The 19100-nt window shown below is 45.4% G+C and overlaps 2 protein-coding genes across 5 annotated transcripts in view; one reads left to right on the top strand and one right to left on the bottom strand.

Annotated features, from left to right (window-relative positions):
• Positions 1–5533, top strand: part of RBKS (ribokinase) — a 114158-nt gene extending 108625 nt beyond the window's left edge. For both annotated transcript variants that reach the window (XM_077813626.1, XM_077813624.1), the window contains one exon: positions 3974–5533. In XM_077813626.1, coding sequence (XP_077669752.1) covers positions 3974–4147 — 174 coding nt within the window. In that variant the 3' untranslated portion in view covers positions 4148–5533. The remainder of the gene's footprint in view (positions 1–3973) is intronic.
• MRPL33 (mitochondrial ribosomal protein L33) lies at positions 5457–15730 on the bottom strand. 3 transcript variants are annotated; one of them, XM_077813630.1, is made up of 4 exons: positions 15441–15581; positions 12714–12732; positions 8417–8523; positions 5457–5768 (listed from the first exon to the last, which is right to left on the bottom strand). In XM_077813630.1, exons 1-4 carry the CDS (start codon positions 15460–15462, stop codon positions 5719–5721), a joined length of 198 nt encoding a protein of 65 aa, XP_077669756.1. In that variant the 5' UTR covers positions 15463–15581; the 3' UTR covers positions 5457–5718. The 3 variants fall into 3 exon arrangements, with proteins under 3 accessions (XP_077669756.1, XP_077669755.1, XP_077669754.1); XM_077813629.1 differs by lacking the exon at positions 8417–8523 and having other exon boundaries at positions 15441–15730; XM_077813628.1 differs by lacking the exon at positions 12714–12732 and having other exon boundaries at positions 15441–15730.
• Positions 15731–19100: the final 3370 nt, after the last annotated feature.

The raw sequence follows: 19100 nt of genomic DNA, 5'->3' as shown, positions 1-19100 counted from the left end.
GCTGCTCTCCATATGACTTTTGACCAGTTGTACCAATACAGCCATACTTACAAAAATACCCTGAAATGATTATTTCATTGTTTGCTCCTGAACTAAGAGGACTAATATGTGCTCCAGCATAGAAGGCAGCTGGAAAACTAAAGTTCTTCAAAGGCGTATTTCCAGTAATGGGAAGCTGGTCCATGGTGCAGAAGCAGAGTTGAACAGCATGCCTACAAAATGAATTGTACACATACCTCTATCTCCCACACCTGTGTAGTGGCTCCTACTTTGAAAGTGGTTCACATAGAAAAATGTTAGCAACTATTGTTCTTTGGGAGTTGCCTCTGTAGATTCAGGCTGATGAGACAGTGCCCTCTGACATGTGGAGCTCGCAGAACCATTGTAAGGCTGTGTCTGTGGAAACTGCATGAGTAGCCCCTAAGGATGCTAAACATCCAGGCCTATCCAAGAAAGTGCATTCTCCAAGCATCTGAGTTCGACTGTGAAGAACGGTAGGAAACCTGTCTGTGTCCATTCAGTGCCACAGACCACTCTTTCACCTCCTTTGTTATTCAACATCAAGGGACATTCTGCAGCCTTGAGGCACAGTGGGGGGTCTGCAAAGGCTTCTGCAATGTCAAGGCACCATGGACCAGCTTCCCATTACTGGAAATACGCCTTTGAAGAACTTTAGTTTTCCAGCTGCCTTCCATGCTGGAGCACATATTAGTCCTCTTAGTTCAGGAGCAAACAGTGAAATAATCATTTCAGGGTATTTTTTTAGGACAGCGCTGTAATGGCCGTCATATCCAAGGATCCTTTCCCATACAACTCCCTAATACAGTGATACTCGGACCCCGGTGGGTCAGGAACCAAAATAGTGATCAACATTACTCAAAAGAGCCATAGTAATGTGAATTAAACAGTATGACAGGGGGATATATATAGTTATATGACTGACCGAGTATTATTATTTTATCAACTACAATTGGTTAATAACATAGTAAGAGCATCCTGATTGGTTGATGATTAAATCACACAGTGCTTTAATAGCATGTACTACAAAGAGCCACAGGAGGCACATTAAAGAGCCACTTGCGGCTCATGAGCCTCAGGCAGAGTATCACTGCCCTAATGTATGGTAGAGTTAATTATCGGATTGATGTTCTGTATGTGAGGTGGCCAGTTAACACTGGATAGTCTGAGGGTTCTTCATTAAAATGCTCAGGTAGCATGTTGCATTACTCAAGTGATCACTTCGTAAGAATGATGACTGTGTTACCATTTCCGCTTCTTAGCATGGCAGCATGAACAAAGACGAGATGTAGAATTAACAGTTATCGCCTGTTTCTGTTCCACCTGCCATTGCAGTTAAACTATAGAAACAAAAGCAGAGACATAGGCAGAACAAAAAGTGACAAAACCTTAATCAGGCAGGTATATGTTCAAATATTGTTGACTCAAGCAGGGGCTTTGTTTACATTGTAAAGTGTGACTTTCATTAGCTTTTGATTTTACCAGACTCCAGTTCTCCGTTGTGCTGACTGTAGATACTTAAAGTAAGGCAGGACAGAGTTGACCAAGATGCAGGATAAGCCAGGGGCTTTACTTAGGAAAAGAGGTTTGACTGGAACATTCACTGCAAAGTAGCACTTTGCAGAAAAGAAACCCACCCAGTACATGGCACGAGGGGTCACCCCAACTGCCAGTCTATCCCTCCCTTTTCAGTTGCTGATAACTTGACAAACATTTCTACGGGGGTGGTATTTTCCGTGGGTAGTCTCAACACAAAGGTGATTTTTTTTTTAATTTCCTTCTGATCTGGAGCAAAATAGTTTAAGCCTTTAGAGTGTGGAAAAACAAACAAACAAGTCAACCACATTTCCTATCTCAAATTTCCTCTCAGAAATTGTGTTCACGTACCTCAAGTAGCTGAAGCCAGAAGCTTCACCCTTGTCTCACAGAGACTTACACCTAGTCTGCACTAGAAAAGGCTTGTCACTAGTGCTATACAAGCAAACCCTCCTAGTGTAAGTGCAGCTTATACTGGCAAGAGAGTGCTTTTTGCCTGTATAACCTATACCAGTTCCCTGAAATAAGCTATTTTGGGGGGAAAAAGGACTTTTTTTGCCAGTGTAACTGCATTTTGCCTAGGACTTTTGCTGGTATAAAAAATTATTAAAAATCTCACATCCCTAACCAATGTTGTTATATCAGAAAAAGTTTTAAGAAATCAAGCCAGGTTTGGAACAAAAATATTGTGCAATGTTTTAAATAAGTTAAAACTTTCAGTTAGCTGGTGATGCAACACTCATGTGGTTTAGATCATTGTGGGGATCTGAATCCCCACAAACAAGTTGTTACTAAAAGGACTCAAGGAGTAAATGCATACCATCCCCTGCTGTTTCTAGGAGGATGAGTTGGGGCATAGCAGAAGCTGCCACAGGAAGTGCATTGTGGAACTCAGCTACCTGGGGGCTCATAGGGATGTGGACTGTGGGTGGGTCAGCTACTCAGTTACACCAACCTTTACTTCTATGAGGGGGTAGAGAGTGGTAAATGAGGAGACAGGCTACCACAGTCTGGGTTAGGAAGACACTCCTCCCTTTTCAGGCCACTGGGGCGTTTCCCTCTACCCAGGAAGCGGCCAGCAGCGGGCCAGCATTTGTCCCCAGGGCAGTGGTTTCAAACTTTTTTTCTGGAGACCCAGTTGAAGAAAATTGTTGATGCCTGTGACCCAACAGAGCTGGGGATGAGCGGTTTGGGGTGTGGGAGGGGCTCAGGGCTGGGGCAGAGGGTTGGATGTAGGGGTGAGGGCTGTAGGGTGCAGGAATGAGGGGTTCAGGGTGTGGGAGGGGGCTCTGGCTGGGGCAGGGATGCAGGAGGGGGTCAGGACTCTGGGCTGGGGGTGCAGGTGCTGGGGGATTTGGGGTGCAGGAGGGGGTTCCAGGCTTGTGGGAGCTCAGGGCTGGGGCAGGGGATTGGGGCCTGGTAAGCAGCGCAGCTGGGGTGCAGAGGCAGGCTCCCGCCTGTCCTGGCACCGTGGACCGTGCTGCGCCCCAGAAGTGGCCAGCAGTGGGTCTGGTTCCTAGGTGGAGGTGCGACTCTCACCTGCAGGCACCGCCCACCCACCCTGCCAATGGGAATGTGGAGCCAGTCCTCAGAGCAGGGGCAGCACACGGAGCCCTGTAGCCCCCCTGCCTCGAAGCCAGACCCGCTGCTGGCCACTTCCAGGGCACAGCGTGGTGTCAGAAAGGTAGACACGAGCCTGCCTTAGCTGGGCAGCACTGCCGCTGGGACATTCAATGGCCCAGTCTGCAGTGCTGACCAGAGCTGCTGTGACTGAGTCCCTTCCATTCTGCGACTCAGTTCTGGGTCACAACCCGTGGTTTGAAAAACACTATCCTAGGGATTAAAGCAAGGGAAGCAATTTATGCAGAGTGCGGAGCTTCAGTATGGGCATTTCACAGTTAAAGACAGCTGGTTGCTGCATCGTTCTGCAAGTAGGAATTTATAAGCCTCATAGCTTAATTTCTTCACCTTCTTCCCACTCCCCCTCCCACTTTTATAGAAAAACAGAAGTTAAATAAGGAGAGGAAAATGGCATTCATTCAACATTCAGGTTGAGAAATCAAAATCAGACACTCCAATGACAGGAAATTTCAAAAGCAAAAGTTGCTCCCAGCATAACTCAGCCCCATTGCACTGAAGTGTGTTTATAGACCTGTTTTCTCTTCTAAAATGTAAGCTACAATATATTATATACCCTAATATGTTGGATGGGTAGGGGGGCAAGAGTTAATGTTGTGGCAGCAACCTTGTGTTTTGGAATTTCATAGAAATGGAGAAAGACAAATCCAGTTCAGCTCCTGGCCTTGCAGGATTTCCTGGCACCAATGACTGTTGCATTAAAAGGCATTTCAAGTAAATGCAGCTGAACTGTGTTCTTGTGTAGTAATCTGCCTAACTTTGTGTGTTTCTTTCATCTTAGGGGGCTGGCGATAGTTTTGTGGGAGCACTGGCTTTCTTCATGGCTTGCTATCCCAATCTATCCATGGAAGAAGTGATCAGGAGGTCAAACTTCATCGCATCAGTGAGCGTCCAGGCATCAGGGACACAGTCTTCCTATCCCTACAGGAAGGGCCTGCCACAGGATCTTTTCTAACTCATGGTGCAGACAGCTGCATGTATTGATTGTACAATATCCCAGGCAAGGGAGTTCTGATTGTGCACAGGCAAGCTTTTTTTTCCCCTAAGAGATTCCAGGTCCTCGGCTACTAAAGGAGTAGAGAGCAGGAAAGTCTTTACTCCCTTCTCAATCACTGATTCCCTGTTAGATTCTGGTCTATAGTAGAGCATTAGGGTTGCACTCTTTCATTCCAGCAAAATATCGTGGATCTGTCCCTTGCCCTACACACTGTGCAGCATAACCATTACTCTAATGGTAAAACTTAGTAGTCTATGTGTTCAACATTTCACTCCACAAAAACTCATGTCTATAAACTAAAGAGACATCCCATAATATGAGTAGGGATAACTGAGCTCTGAAATTCAGTGGCCTCCACAGACTTTGCTGTGCTCTCCACTAATTAAGATTCTCCTTGATTTTGCTGAAGTTTCAAATCTGGGAGATCGCTATTGAAATGTGAATAATAGTTAGCTTTGAGTTTTCAACCAAATTCCTATAGTTCTTGCTCTCCGCGGCAAGTGCCTTAGCCCAAAGTGTGACTCATCAACCATCTGCAGACCACACATACCAGCATGCAAAGTTCCATCTCATCCATAGTCCACTCAGACCACAATGAAACACTGCATGCCAGGTCCACATCTGCTAGTTATGTTTCTCTATTGCATGATGGCTGCAGTAGGCTCCATACTGTGTCCATTAGGTGAGGTTTTCTGGTTCTGGGCAAGCTGCTGATAGAGCCCTTAGGTGAGTGAGATGTACATACCAGTTTATTAGCTGTTTAGTGTTCTGGGGAAACACATGCCAAGATGCCTAGTCAGTCTTATTTGGCAATAAACTCAAATAAACTAGTTAAAGAACAAAATCAACCACAATGCACTAGTCAAAAAGCTGGCTTAGACATCTACTATAGGCCTACTCAGGCATAAATTCAGATGTGAAAAATAAGTCCTACATACATGAGCTTGATAAAAAGTTCTATTTTATGTGGGTCAGATCCTGATCTCACGGAGTTTTGCCATTGGCTTCAAAGGCAGCAGACTTTAGCTCTACAGGATGCTAAAGGTCACTTTACTACTTGTATTTTTTCTTCCCACCTCTACTATAAGGCTATAAGCTCTGAAACACTAGTGATCCTATGGTTTCATGGGTCGATCGTGGTTTAGAATGCCTCTAGCAACCCTTCCACTGAAGTTCCCTTTTAGAAAATGTTAATTTTTTATTGCTATGTGAAACAATAGTTTAACTATTACAGCCAGTTTCACAATGGAAAACACAGACAATGGGATCTGCTATTTTCATTTTTTTTTATTGAAGACTGTAAAAATAACTCGAAGGATAAATAAATGTTGATGTGATGATCTATGTCCAGACACTAAAGACTTTTCTCTCTACATTGTTCTCATTCACAATGGCCTTCAAATCACAGGAGGCGTTGATTGAGTACATTTCCTCTCCTTTTAGCACACGCTGCAGGATTTCAGAAGCAGCATTCCGCCCACCCAAGAGTCCAACTCATGTATAAAACAAGTCCATTTACAAGGCGTTGTTCAGATGGAACGTATTTTTCTCTTCTCTGTGAAGAGAACACGTTGGTTCACTGTGGAGAGAAAGCAACTTGGTAGGAAAGCAAGTAAGTGTTAGGATTTACTAGAAAAAAAAAATCCATACACCCACCTCCTGCTGCCCTCCATGCTTAAACAAACACTGAATGAATGATTACTGGCACAGTGCCACTGCTGGCCAACCTGCTTTTAAAGGACTTTAGCTCTGCATTCATTTTACAACATATAACTTTTAGTACACAGGTGTCTATTTTACCCCGTGAAGGACAAACATTAGGATTTAAGTGACTCTGAAAATGGAACCTTTTCACTCAACAGCTGCTTGCCATGTCTATTCTGAGTCAGTCTGCTCTGCATTGGGACACAAAGGTTTTTATGGCTTTTCTGCTGGTCTTAGCACTGCCGAGTCCAGACAGCTATGGGAAAGTAAACTGGATTCTAATCTGCCTCGCATATCAACAATCCTTCTTCAAGGACCACCTGCAGAATCTTTATTCTAAGTGATGGGTGAACTACAAATTCAGCTGGACTGTAAATCCTCAACCTGAAGTCAGGAAAATCATTTTACTTCTAAATTGCACATGTGATATGGAAGTCACTAAGAGAATGAGCATGGGAAACTACAATGCCGTTTGTGCAACCACCTTTCAGCTTAACATGAATTTTAGTAACTTAACACTGAAAAATATGTAGGGCTGACATTGTGCACCACAGAGATAGTGGATTGAAGTAATTTTCCCAACATATCACAGCCTAGTTGTGACTGAAACCTTTACATTATGCACTGCAACCATCTGGGACTTTCTACCTCACTATAAAAAGTTCCCTAAATGCAGGTTCCATTGTTTATGAAATTCACTTCACCTTTTTTGTGTGTAAGTGCATACAGACAGAAAGTACATCAAATACAGTGTCTGGCCTCCATGGATGGCCAGACTCAAATTTACCTGCCTTTCACACATGCCTCAGCGTCTCTCTTTCCCTCTGGTATAGGCTATAGGAATTTTTTTCCCCCTCCACCAAATGTGAACCCCAGGCCATTCCAAGCTACCTCCCATTTCTATTCTATGGGTTGCATCAGGCTGTTCTGCCACCAAACTCCTGCTCGGTTAAGAACGCCACTCTATAGTGCACTGCACACAAACTGGATAGTAAAAACAACAGGAGGACTTGTGGCACCTTAGAGACTAAAAATGTATTTGAGCATAAGCTTTCGTGAGCTACAGCTCACTTCATCGGATGCATTCAGTGGAAAATACAGTGGGGAGATTTATATACACAGAGAACATGAAACAATGGGTGTTACCATACACACTGTAACGAGAGTGATCAGGTAAGGTGAGCTATTACCAGCAGGAGAGAGAAAAAAAAAAAAACCTTTGTAGTGATAATCAAGGTGGGCCATTTCCAACTGTTGACAAGAACGTGTGAGGAACAGTTGGGGGGGGGAATAAACATGGGGAAATGTACTATTTGTGCACTATGTCCTCCTGTTCTTTTTGCGAATACAGACTAACACGGCTGCTACTCTGAAAACTGGATAGTGTTTCTAGTGTGTGTGTGTGTGGGGGGGGGGGGGGGGTTGGTTGTGGAATGTTCTGAAGCAATAAAGTTAATATGAAATTAATACACTCATTTTCCAACCCAGGAAATGAATCCCACCACCGCCTGATCTAAAGCTTTCTCTTGCACATGAAATTCAGTTTCTGCCAACATGAATATTTTTTGAGGAATTTGATTAAATCAGCTTGTATCTCCAGGAGCCTCTCTCCACAGGCATCACACTCCTGCATTCTTAAGTCAGAGAATATCAGTGTTAATCTTCCACCAAGACTGCACTGAAGATAATATCCCATATGACTATCAGCCAAATGGCTACACTATATATTCAGAGCTATGTGGTTTTTTAAATTACGCCCTAGTTAAATATCAGATTACCAGGTGTTTTGCAGGAGGTACCTGGGAGCTGTACGGACTTAACTCTCCCATGCTATTTTAAGAGCTAAAGCAGGTTAGAATGTCCCCAAATTAGCCTTTAATGTGTTAGTTACAAATTGGTGCCTTCCCAAGTCACTTTTTAAAAAACACTTTTTTTTTAAAAAAAAAAGAGGAACTCTTGGCAAGTGCTGTTGACACCCATGACTTACAATGAATCAGGTTTTAAATGATGGAGAGTGTTGAGAGTCAGAGGAACACAGCAGAACAGTGGAGAACTTTTCTCCAAACATGTGGGAACCTGCATTTATTTCTGTATTAGACATTTTTTAAATAGAAATATTTTAAATAGATTTCATCTTGACACTGTGATGAGAGTTTACTGCTCTTTTGGTTTAAGTGTCCCAACGAACTTCTCTGCAGCTGCGTAGCTCACTGCTGATTCTTACGAGACAGCCTAGTCTAGTAAACTGAGCATGGAAGTAGAATGTACGAATTCTAATCTCTGCTCTGCCACTGTCTTGCTGTGAGGTCTTGGGCAAGTCACTGCCTCATTGTGTTCGTGCCACAGTCTGTAAAATGGGGTTAATATTACCTCCTCCTCCACTGGGACATTTTAAGGAATAGTACAGTGGTTTGAGCATGTAAAATGCTAAGTATTACTCTGCTTATACTCGATACATTGTTACATTCAACTGAAGAGAGAGCATGCATCTTCCAGACAGCATGTAATTTCTTAAGTTCTTACCAATGGGATCATATTTCAGCAGGACCAATTTCTCCTGTAGTCGGGCTCTCTTGATGTTGTAACAGTAGCCTGTCCCTGCTGCACTCACCATCCTCACAAGGATGTACCTAAAATGACAAGGGACATCATTATGGCCAAAGGCAGATGTATACAGCAGTGAACACTGTTTTTTAGTCAGTGTCTCCACTGCAGAAATTCCCCTTTGACATGGGCAGTTAAGTGAACTGAGACACTTAATGTCACCATCTGTGCCTATTAGGGACAATTTAGTGTCAATAAAATACTAAATTTAGCTGAGCTGTTACATGGGTTTGATTGCAAGAGTTGATGAGCAACTGCAACTTCAACAGATGTTGCCAATGCGCAGCTAAGCAACGCTGATGCACGAGTGTTGTAGGTCAGGAGACTAAGTTTTAGGAGCAGACCCTGGTTTCTCTCCCCAGGCCAGCAGGCACATCAGACAGGACAAGTATAAGGGAGGCAGTGAAAGCAACTTGAAATATTCACACTAAAGCTGCTCGGAAATCTTTGGTCCAAACCGTTTTCTGTTGGAAAAAGGTGTTTCAACACAACCACTTGTTTTTTCTTATGAAAATCACGTTGACAAAATTTCCCACACAAAAAAACTCAAAACTATTTTTTATTTCCAAAACATTTCATTTCAAAATTAATTTTTCATTTTGAAAATTACTCTCCCCCCCACACACACACACTCTGTTAGTTTTACGATATTTCATGATGTCTGCAGCATTTGTGCATAAGACAACGGGCCATATTCTGCCATGCCAAATACCACACCATAATACATGATACTTCTGCTGACATGGTCCAAATCAGAAATTTCAAAGTATCAAATTTTCCTGTGAAACAGAAATTCCAAATTTTGATCAGCTCTCATTAAAACCTCCTACCAGCAAATCCATGAATAGCAAGGAACTCTGTCTGGAAAGGGCGATGGGAGGGACACAGGCAGAGAAGCTATTCATCTGAAAGAAGGCAGGGATTCAGGGAGCCTAAGAGGTGGCACTTGGAGTGAAGGGGAATCTATGGGCCAAGGGTGGGGAGGTTTGAAAACCACCCCACTAAAATCATGATGCTTTTAGAGTGCAGAGTCCATAGCAGGACTGTATGTTTCAACATCAGTCTCAGGTTAATTGCTATTGAATGGAACACAGACCATGGCCAAGAAAGTAGTTTTCATACTGAAATAAGACAAAAACGAAAAGATCTGCATACAACTGACTCAGTATGGCTCCTTTTTAGGAAAGGGAACAGAGGATGATCATATTTAAAGGTATCCAGGTTATAGCCAATACAGTACCTCAGAATACAGAGCCCAACTGTCTCTTCCACTTGCACTGGGACCTAAAGCAGTATGCCCCTCACTCCATCTACATACAAAAAAGGAAAGCAGAGCCCCTCACGAAGGTATGCCACAGAAACAGGTCAAGAGGTGGCAAAATTGGTGAGATGGTACTTCTCCAGAGCATCATGCCCTCACAAACCCCCAGATGATGCTAACATAGTGGAGGAGTTCAGGCAGCAGCCATGTACCGTAGAGAGAAGAGGAGAAACTGGGGTATAATGTGAAGGCAACTGAGCCTCCCTGCAAATCCATAAGTACTGCCAGCTCTCTGGTACTCCCCAGGATCTCAGGGCATCTGGAGGTTAGGGAAGGAGGGTCAAGCCCCTTGACCATTTCTCCAGTGGTGATCTCTCCTCTTCCATCGCAATGAAATGATCTGAAGGAAGCATTGCAGGTAGAACCCACATTCAATTTCCTGGCTTACAGACAATATGATCCCTTGAAATTAAACAGAGAAAATCCCTATTTGCTCACCCATGCAATGTCACTCCCAACAGCATATACAGTACATATGGCTTTGCCTGGTCTGATTTAAAGTCTAGTTTTACATGAAAAAAACCCATTCTTTCTTCCCCCCTCAAATGAAGGGTAACCACTAGACTTCCCTGAGCTAAAAGACCCAGTGAATGACCCAGTTTTCTGTCATCTCCGGTACACCCACTACAGGGATCAGGCATATCACCCGTACTCATGTAGCAGACTCCTTCCCCCATACCTCTCCCACTTCCTCAAACACCTTCTGGTCAGTTTCCTCTTTCTAGCCCACTGATATCAGTATAACCAGAGTTTGAAACTCTTATTTGGTACATGTCTGAGGGCAGGTTCTTTTTGAGTAAGACACTTTGTTATGAAAATTTCCAACTTAATCAGGCAACCCAAGCCAGATGCTCTAGTGAGGTGTAAGCAGAACAAGAAGGGAGGAAATCTAGGGGAGAGACCCAAAAAGGGAAAGCAAAGGGGCCAGAGGAGGACCAATAAAATGATGAAGAAAGAAGGGAAGAGAACACAAAACCAAAAAAGAGAAGCACTTGGCTTTGAAAATAAATTTAGTTTCTTAATGAAGGAGGAGCAGCACAAAGATAGAATAAAAAGGGGAGAAATACAAGAGAAAAAAAGCCATAAAAAGCTTTTAGGTTAGTGAAGTTAATTGTATTTATACTTCCTCCTTGAGGAAACTTTACCATGCTCTGTTCATTGGTGGGAGGGGATGATGGCAGAACATGATTATTAAGGCTGGTGTCAAACTGAGACCCCTCCTATTGGGCATGTACTTTAAAACTGCACTTTGAATGTCAAGCCCTGACAATTCTGCAGAAACACCACGAGAGGAGAGACACTTCCAACCCAGCGGGTGCCTGGCACCAGCTTCATTTGGGGATGATTTTTAAATCTTCAACAAGAAGCATGCCAGGAGGTCCTCTTTCCAGAGCTTTCAAGTACAAACTATTACAGATCCATGCAGGAATGCACCTTCTGAGAACCAGGGGAAACAACAGGGATGTTTTAATGACAGTTCTTCGACAACAGAGCTTCTCTATCACTTTAGTCTCCTGGATTTGTCTAAATACCTTACAAATACAATTTTGGCCATAACTGTTCACCCGTCATATATATTTTCATTCATTCTTGTCTCCTTACTTCTGGGGGAGCAAAGACAAATTTTTCAGAGTCCTTTATTTCCTTCCCAGCCCCAGACTATGCCAATCTTCTTTTTAGCCCATGGGATCCGGATCTATCTTCCTCCACAGCCCATTAACACATTCTTGAGAGGGGCCAGGTGCTCAGAACTCTGTCTCTGCTGCACTTCCAGCCCAGACGGAGAATGTGTTAGAGCTTTGCCCTCTACAATAGTTACTTTATTAACTGAAAGTGATGGCACCCACCTTGAAACTTGCTCAGCAAAATAGACAAGCAACTGTTTTATGATCATTATGCACAACAGCTACAGAAGTTCAGGGAACCATTCGATACTCTATTAGAAAGGTAATGCTGATAAAAACACCACACGCATTAGCCTGGACCCCATAGAGGTCCAAACTAACCACATATGCATACAGATTGCCCCCACTTAATGAATGAGGCTCGGCAAGTACGTGACTATGAGGATCCCTCAGAGAGTCTCTCTCTAATCGTCCTGTTCAGGGAAGAGGGTTGCCATGGAGTTCCCCCCCTAAAGTGCACCACAGGGTTAGACTCAACCCTCTCAGGTCATCCAGGGGACAAGACTATGGGCATGGAGGCCCTGTGCTTCTTCACTGTCTCACCCAGCTTCTTGGAGCTCTGCTGCCAGGGATCCCTCTGCAATGGCTGCCTTCAGAAACTCCATTAAAATTAGATCCCCACCAGAGACGACACTACAGGAAAAGCAGCACAGCCCCAGGGCTCTAGAACTTACTCAAATAATTCTTCCAGGACGAGTTCATTGATGTGCACCCTACCAGATCCTGCCTCCACCCAAAAAGGGTCATTCACTCCCCAATGCTACCTCCGTGTAGAATCTAACCCTGGGGAATACCCTTCAAGGGGACAGTACTGCAGATCTCCCATTCCAGAGAGTGGGGGAGAGATTACATGCAAAGGAGATGCAGTCTAGCTCCTAGGTTGAAGAACGACAAATACTTCATGTACATTCAGAGATTCTTTTCAGAGTAGCAGCCATGTTAGTCTGTATTCGCAAAAAGAAAAGGAGTACTTGTGGCACCTTAGACGCTAACCAATTTATCTGAGCATAAGCTTTATACATTCAATGAAGTGACCTGTAGCTCATGAAAGCTTATGCTCAAATAAATTGGTTAGTCTCTAAGGTGCCACTAATACTCCTTTTCTTTATTCAGAGATTCTGTGAGAACCCCATATTTGTGTATCATTGTAGGATGCAACTGTGGGAAGCAGATCATTTGGAATAGCTCAAACCAGTAAAATGTCACTTACTTGGATTTGCTCTTGGCCACTGTTTGTGGAGCACAATGATGAAAGGAAGAAAAATAAAGAAAGTTACATTACCATCTTGTTTTCTTTTAACTATTAACATATAAAAATGATTACAGCTTTGCACAAAAGCTGCTTTGGGAACAGTCCCAGAGCAGCCAGGCAAAGACAATCAGTTGTAAAGGAGATTCCTCTTGCGTTGTATAGCTAGGCCACGCCAAAATCCAGCTTTATTTCCCCCATCAGATCATTTTAAAAATCATTTGTGCAGTGCCTAGCCCAGTAGGCCCTGGCCAGCTTGTACCCTCCAGGCAATACTGCAAGGTAAGTAAAAGTGTAGCAAAATCCACTATGTTCTGTCTGCACAATCAAAGCTCTTGTTCAAGCCCCTAGTAGTTCTGACTACTCCCACTTCAGGTTCTTTCAGAATACTGTGAAGATCAGATCCCTTGTCCCTATGTCACTTCACTCTCAGAATCCCTCCACGGGCTTCCTGTTTTCCACTGCATAAAAGCTCAAGCTTCTTGCACTCACATTTAAGGCCCTTCTCAGTTCTGCCTTTTTCTTCTATTTCTTTATCTTAATCTCTTAAGCCCCTCCAGCACTTTAGCAACACTCATTTATCCACTTCTCCCACCAATATAGGCATTCTGCCCCTTTCACAAAGAATGCCTTTTCTGAACTGAAACATAAGGCAGCTACCCTCCTCTTCAAATCTCTCTCTAAAGCCCATTTTTGCTGGAACATCTACAAGAAATCACACAACCAATGATGAGCTGAGGAATGGGCAGGATCCCTGGCAGATCCTGTCTCCACCCAAATGGGGTCATCCACCCCCCACTACTACCTCCATGCAAAATCCAATCCTGGGAAATGCCCTCCATGGGGACATTACTCCACAGAGCAACGGAGGGATCCACAAGCACATGAGCTTATGTTACCATCTTCCTTCATTGAGATTCTTACCCTCACAAGAATATTTTCTTAAATTAGACTGGAAACCCTTTGGGGCATGAACTCTCCCCCACTGTCTGTTTATACAGCTCTCAACACAAAGGGGCCCAATCCAGAATCTGTAATACGCAGCACACATGTCACCACAGGTAATGCCCCAAAAGTTACCTTATATTGGACATTCCGGTTTCATTTATAATGTATTTGTATTGCAGTAGCACCTATGGGGGCCCCACTCAGGGACCATGAGCTCAATGTACTAGATATTGTACAAATGCAGAACAAAAAGATGGTCCCTGCCTCAAAGATTGTAGAATCTAAGTAGTGTTTTTAACTATTTCCTTTTCTTTCATTCTTTTAACCAAGCATTTCTTTCACAGTTGCTGACAGTAGTTTATGGAATTCAGATATTTTATCTCCCTGCCCTTTTGAGTTTTCAATCCACACTTGGGCCTGTTCTGACATGTCCATATAGGTTTCCAGATGACCAGGGACTCAGCCAAGTTCAGGATTAGGGTCCTCGTCATCAAATGGCCAAACCATCTGTTCATTTTTAAAATGACTTAACTCACAGGTAAACTTTGAATAAGATGTGACATTTCTAGAAATTAAATACTGTTAGCCCTGTAATCGCTCGCTCGCAGCTGGGGCTTTGAACAACTCCTGGGACGACACGGCTGGTTGACAGATACGTGCCTGAGAAGCAGAAGGGAAAGACCAGCCAAGCCACTCGGGCAGATCTCTTTAAAAATTCACCTGCAGCCCCCACCCCCCTTCTTGCTACAGTCACTGCGGCCTCCACCTGCCCCCCTCTGCAGTGGCTGCCGAGGAGCTGCTGGAGCAGGCAGGGCGAGGTGCCCCCTGGGCCACTCCTCCCTCTCAGGTTTCAGAGTAACAGCCGTGTTAGTCTGTATTCGCAAAAAGAAAAGGAGTACTTGTGGCACCTTAGAGACTAACCAATTTATTTGAGCATGAGCTTTCGTGAGCTACAGCTCACTTCATCGGATGCATACCGTGGAAACTGCAGCAGACTTTATATATACACAGAGACCATGAAACAATACCTCCTCCCACCCCACTGTCCTGCTGCTAATAGCTTATCTAAAGTGATCATCAGGTTGGGCCATTTCCAGCACAAATCCAGGTTTTCTCACCCTCCACCACCCCACACAAATTCACTCTCCTGCTGGTGATAGCAGGGGGTGAGAGAACCTGGATTTGTGCAGGAAATGGCCCAACTTGATTATCATGCACATTGTGTAAAGAGTTGTCACTTTGGATGGGCTATTACCAGCAGGAGAGTGAATTTGTGGGGGGGGGTGGAGGGTGAGAAAACCTGGATTTGTGCTGGAAATGGCCTAACCTGATGATCACTTTAGATAAGCTATTACCAGCAGGACAGTGGGGTGGGAGGAGGTATTGTTCCATATTCTCTGTGTATATATAAAGTCTGCTGCAGTTTCCACGGTATGGATCCGATGAAGTGAGCTGTAGCTCACGAAAGCTTATGCTCAAATAAATTGGTTAGCCTCTAAGGTGCCACAAGTACTCCTTTCCTCCCTCTCAGCCCGCTGGGGTGACGTCGGCTAGCAGGGGGCGCCGCAATGCCCGCCGGGAGAGGTAGGGCCGATGAGGGAGGAGCAGTAGCGCAGCCTGGGCCCAAGCGCGTCCCTGACACCGTCAGGCCCCAGCCGCCTCCCGCTGCCCCTCGCTCCTCCCCCGCCGCCGCCCCAGCTAGCGGCAGCTGCGCGGAGCCGGATCCCCTTCCTCACTCACAGGCGGCCACCGTCAGGAACATGGCGCCCACTCCGCCGGGAGACCCCTCCACTCCTTCGGCCGGCTCCGGAGCCCAGAAGCACCGCCACAACCACTTCCGGGGGGCGCGGGCGCAACTGCTTCCGGGGCACTAGAGGGCGGCCGGGCAGACGGAGAGGACGGGGCGGGTGACGCTGAAGCCCCGCCCTTTGAGCTCGCGCCAGGGCGCAGCCAAGCCCGGCGGCGGCCACGGTAACCGCTAGAAGGCCACGCCTCCCCATCCCAATGGGCGGGGCTGCCCAGGGCTTTGCACCATGGTTCCTGCTCCACTTTGTGAGTTCTCCGGGGCTTGGGCCTGGGCGCTGCTTGGACCCCTGTTGTGCTCGGCGCTGGACAAACACAATGAAGGCGCTCGCCGTCTAGGACGGGGGCAGGTCAGCATCTCCTGAGAGATGCCTCCTGGCTTGGGGAAGAGAGCAGGGCCATGCAGCGAGCCCAGCTCCTTGGAAGGCCTGGGAGCAGCTGAGCTTTCTGGAGAACCAGCGCGCACCAGAGGGCGGGAATACATTTTCTGTATAATATTAATAGATTTTTTTTCAAGGCCTGGAGGGGTCATTCTGATAACTGAGGCTCACCTGCACAACAGGCCGGAGAAGCTGGCCTGCTACCTCCTGTATCTAGTCCAGGGGTGAGGAACCTATGGCCTGTGGGCCGGATCTGGCCCTTTGGTTAATTTCCTGTGGTGCTCCCCCACAGGGCTGGAGCCCTGAGCGCAAACTTGCTGTGCTGTGGGGGGAAGCCCCGAGCCTCTGCACCCCCCTGCAGGGCTGGAACCGTGAGGCTGGCTCCTCTCCTGCCCTGCTGTGGGGGTGGGGAAGCCCCGAGCCTTTGCACACACACCCCACCCCACCCCTGGCAGGTGAGTGGTCCACGATTGATTTTTTTTTTTTTTTTTTTTTGTGGGTCAATGGCCTGTGACAGAAAAAGGGTTCCCCACCCCAATCTAGCCCATCACGGAAATAAGATCTGGGACTGCCACAGCTACTGAGCTGGGACAGTCCATGTGTTCTGTCCCCTGTGCTTACTCATGATTGCTTCAGCCACCATTCACAAATTGCTGTTGATTCCCATACAGGGCTGCTAAACTTTGCAATACTTGGTGTTTTTCTAAAAGCTGCAGCTACTGGAGTCCTGTGATTACATGAGAAGATCAGCTTTCATTTAAAAAAAAATAGAAGCAACTTCTGGCTCTCATGGTAGTGATGAAAAGCTTAAAAATGTGACATCCTCCCCCAAGCCTCAAAAAATAAATTTAAAAAACCTAGAGTTTTTGCTTTGTTTTAATCTCACAATGTTTACGTTGATCTTGTTATTTTTGAGGCCTAACTCATCATTTTTGAGTGCTTGTGTTTAGCAGTACGGCTTTAAACATAGACCCTTTTGACTGATGATATAACAAATCTCTCATGTCCAAAAAAGAAGTACAGTATAGTACATTATGCTGTATTATACAAGCCTTACCCAAGGCTATGCAGGGTTAAATTGGGATTTTCAAAGGAGCCAAAGGGCATTAATTGCAATTCAATGGGAGTTGGGTGCTATAGCCCTTTAGGCCCCTCTGAAGATCCCAGTCTAGATCATAAATAACTCAGTAGTAGCTGCAGAGTGAAATTAACAGGCTTAGGCAAGGGAGATGTGGAATACTTCCAAAGGAGATTTGAAATGAGATGGAGTGGATGAGATGGAGGTACATGGAATGGCTGGTTCTGAAGAGTTCCATAGGCTGGGTTCACTACATTTGCTGCCAGTTGAAGACACAACAGACCCAAAGGGGAGATTAATTATTGCACTTCAGTTTTTTTAAATGACTTGCACAATAAATACGAGCAGGGATATGAAAACATACGAACATTTCTGTATAATTGAGGAACGTTATGACTCAAGGAACTAATAACAGAGAAGTGGCACTAGGCTGCTAGTCTGAATCTATGCCAGGTCTCTAGTGACTAACAGCTGTTATTGCGAGATTGCAGTCTGGGAGCCTCTGATCTGATTCACAGTGATCTCAGGCATTGTAACCCACTGGTCAGCGGGTGTATCGTGTCCCTTATCCACAGGGATATGGGGCTGTTACAGAACCTAGCTCCTTAGCTCAAGCTGTACAGATTCATGCTTTCAACTCTGGAGGTCTGCAGTATCAGTCCCCACATAAATGGGGATTCAGTCCTAAACTGCTGTGAGAGTTACATGCAATTATGTGGAACAAGCTCCCTCGGTCAAGACACTGGCCAGTGCATGCTACATACATCCTCTGGGCAAAAGAAGCCCACAGCAGTTTGAATCCCAGACAAACTCCAACTTACATGGCAGCTGCCATTGTGGCTTACACCAGAGATTGAACTGGGGGCCTGGCCCAAGTCCCTACAGCTGGAGCTAAAGAGCTGAGAGTTGTAACAGGCCCATTTCCTCTGTTGATCAGGTACAGAAGGGGACACATAACACCCAGTGGGTTACCCCATCACCACAATTGTCAATGCTTCGTGTACTGCCTGCTTGTTTAGTATTCTGATATGTTATAGGATTGCTCTTTCTTGAGTATTTTTCAGAGTGGCCTAGGGAGTTCAGATAGGCACCTCTTGTTATTTTAAAATGTGTAAATAAAAGGCACTGTTGCTGGCTGTGGGTCAATAAATTAAGGAATGAATTATGTGTGGAAATTGATCTTCTCTCTGGCCTGTAAAGACTTCAAGGTCAGGGCTCAGGTGATTTGAGATGCATTTAATAACCTCAGCTCCATTTAAGGTGCAGTGTAAAGGTACTTTTGTTACCTGCATCCTCTAAAATGCTAGCTTTGTAATATTAGTACATCCCAGTAACAGGGGCTCCTACCAGCTGACTGAATAGACCTGTTGTTTCCTGTGAGGTGCTGAGCTCACTCAGTGCTCAGCACTTCACAGGAGCAGGTGCTGATTGCCCATGACTTGGACTGTGGCTCCAAGCCTTGGAAACCCCATCACCTGGCAATTTTGTATATCTGACTAAAAGAATTTCTTCTTATAGCTTGGGCACCCCCATTCAATTGCTAGAATTCTAATGGAAGATACAGGACTAAATTCAGCCTTGTCATAAGGAGATACAATTCCAGCTGAAGTCAATGGAAGTTGTGCATGATTACACCAAGGCTGAATTCGCCTGTAGTTGGGCAGGTGGCGAGCTCAGAGTACTGCATGTTATACAAAACAAACATGTTTGAATTTTGCCTTGTCCTTTGCATATTCATTGTTCATCTTTCATCTACTTGTTGCAAGTTGCTATAGAATGAGATTGTGAGCTATCAGACAGAGACTGTCAGAACCATACGTTTGTATAGCACAAGGGTCTCAAACTCAAATGACCACGAGGGCCACATAAGGACTAGTACATTAGCCCGAGGGCTGCACCACTGACCGCCCCCCCTGACTGCCCTGCCCCCGCCCCCACTCCACCCCTTCTGTGAGGCCCCGCCCCTGCCTTGCCTCTTCCCACCCCTTCCCTGCCCCCATTCCAACCCCTTCCCTGAAATCCCCACCCCAATTCTGCCCCCTCCCTGCCCCCAGGGGGTGCAGGGTGGGCAGGGGACTCAGGGCAGGGGGTTGGGGTGCAGCAGGGGGCTTAGGGCAGGGGGTTGGGGTGCAGGAGGGG

The sequence above is a fragment of the Eretmochelys imbricata genome, chromosome 3, assembly GCF_965152235.1.
Source record: "Eretmochelys imbricata isolate rEreImb1 chromosome 3, rEreImb1.hap1, whole genome shotgun sequence".
Taxonomy (NCBI): domain Eukaryota; kingdom Metazoa; phylum Chordata; order Testudines; family Cheloniidae; genus Eretmochelys; species Eretmochelys imbricata.
Note: the sequence above shows the minus strand (reverse complement) of the source record. Positions and strands in the feature narration are given on the sequence as shown.

Coding starts and splice junctions, on each gene's coding strand:
- MRPL33 (XM_077813628.1), bottom strand. CDS start 15,700: ATGGGGAGGCGTGGCCTTCTAGCGGTTACCGTGGCCGCCGCCGGGCTT. Junction 8,524..15,440: donor GTTCCTGACGGTGGCCGCCT/GTGAGTGAGGAA, acceptor TTGTCATTTTAG/GTACATCCTTGTGAGGATGG. Junction 5,769..8,416: donor GCTGAAATATGATCCCATTG/GTAAGAACTTAA, acceptor TTCTCTCCACAG/TGAACCAACGTGTTCTCTTC.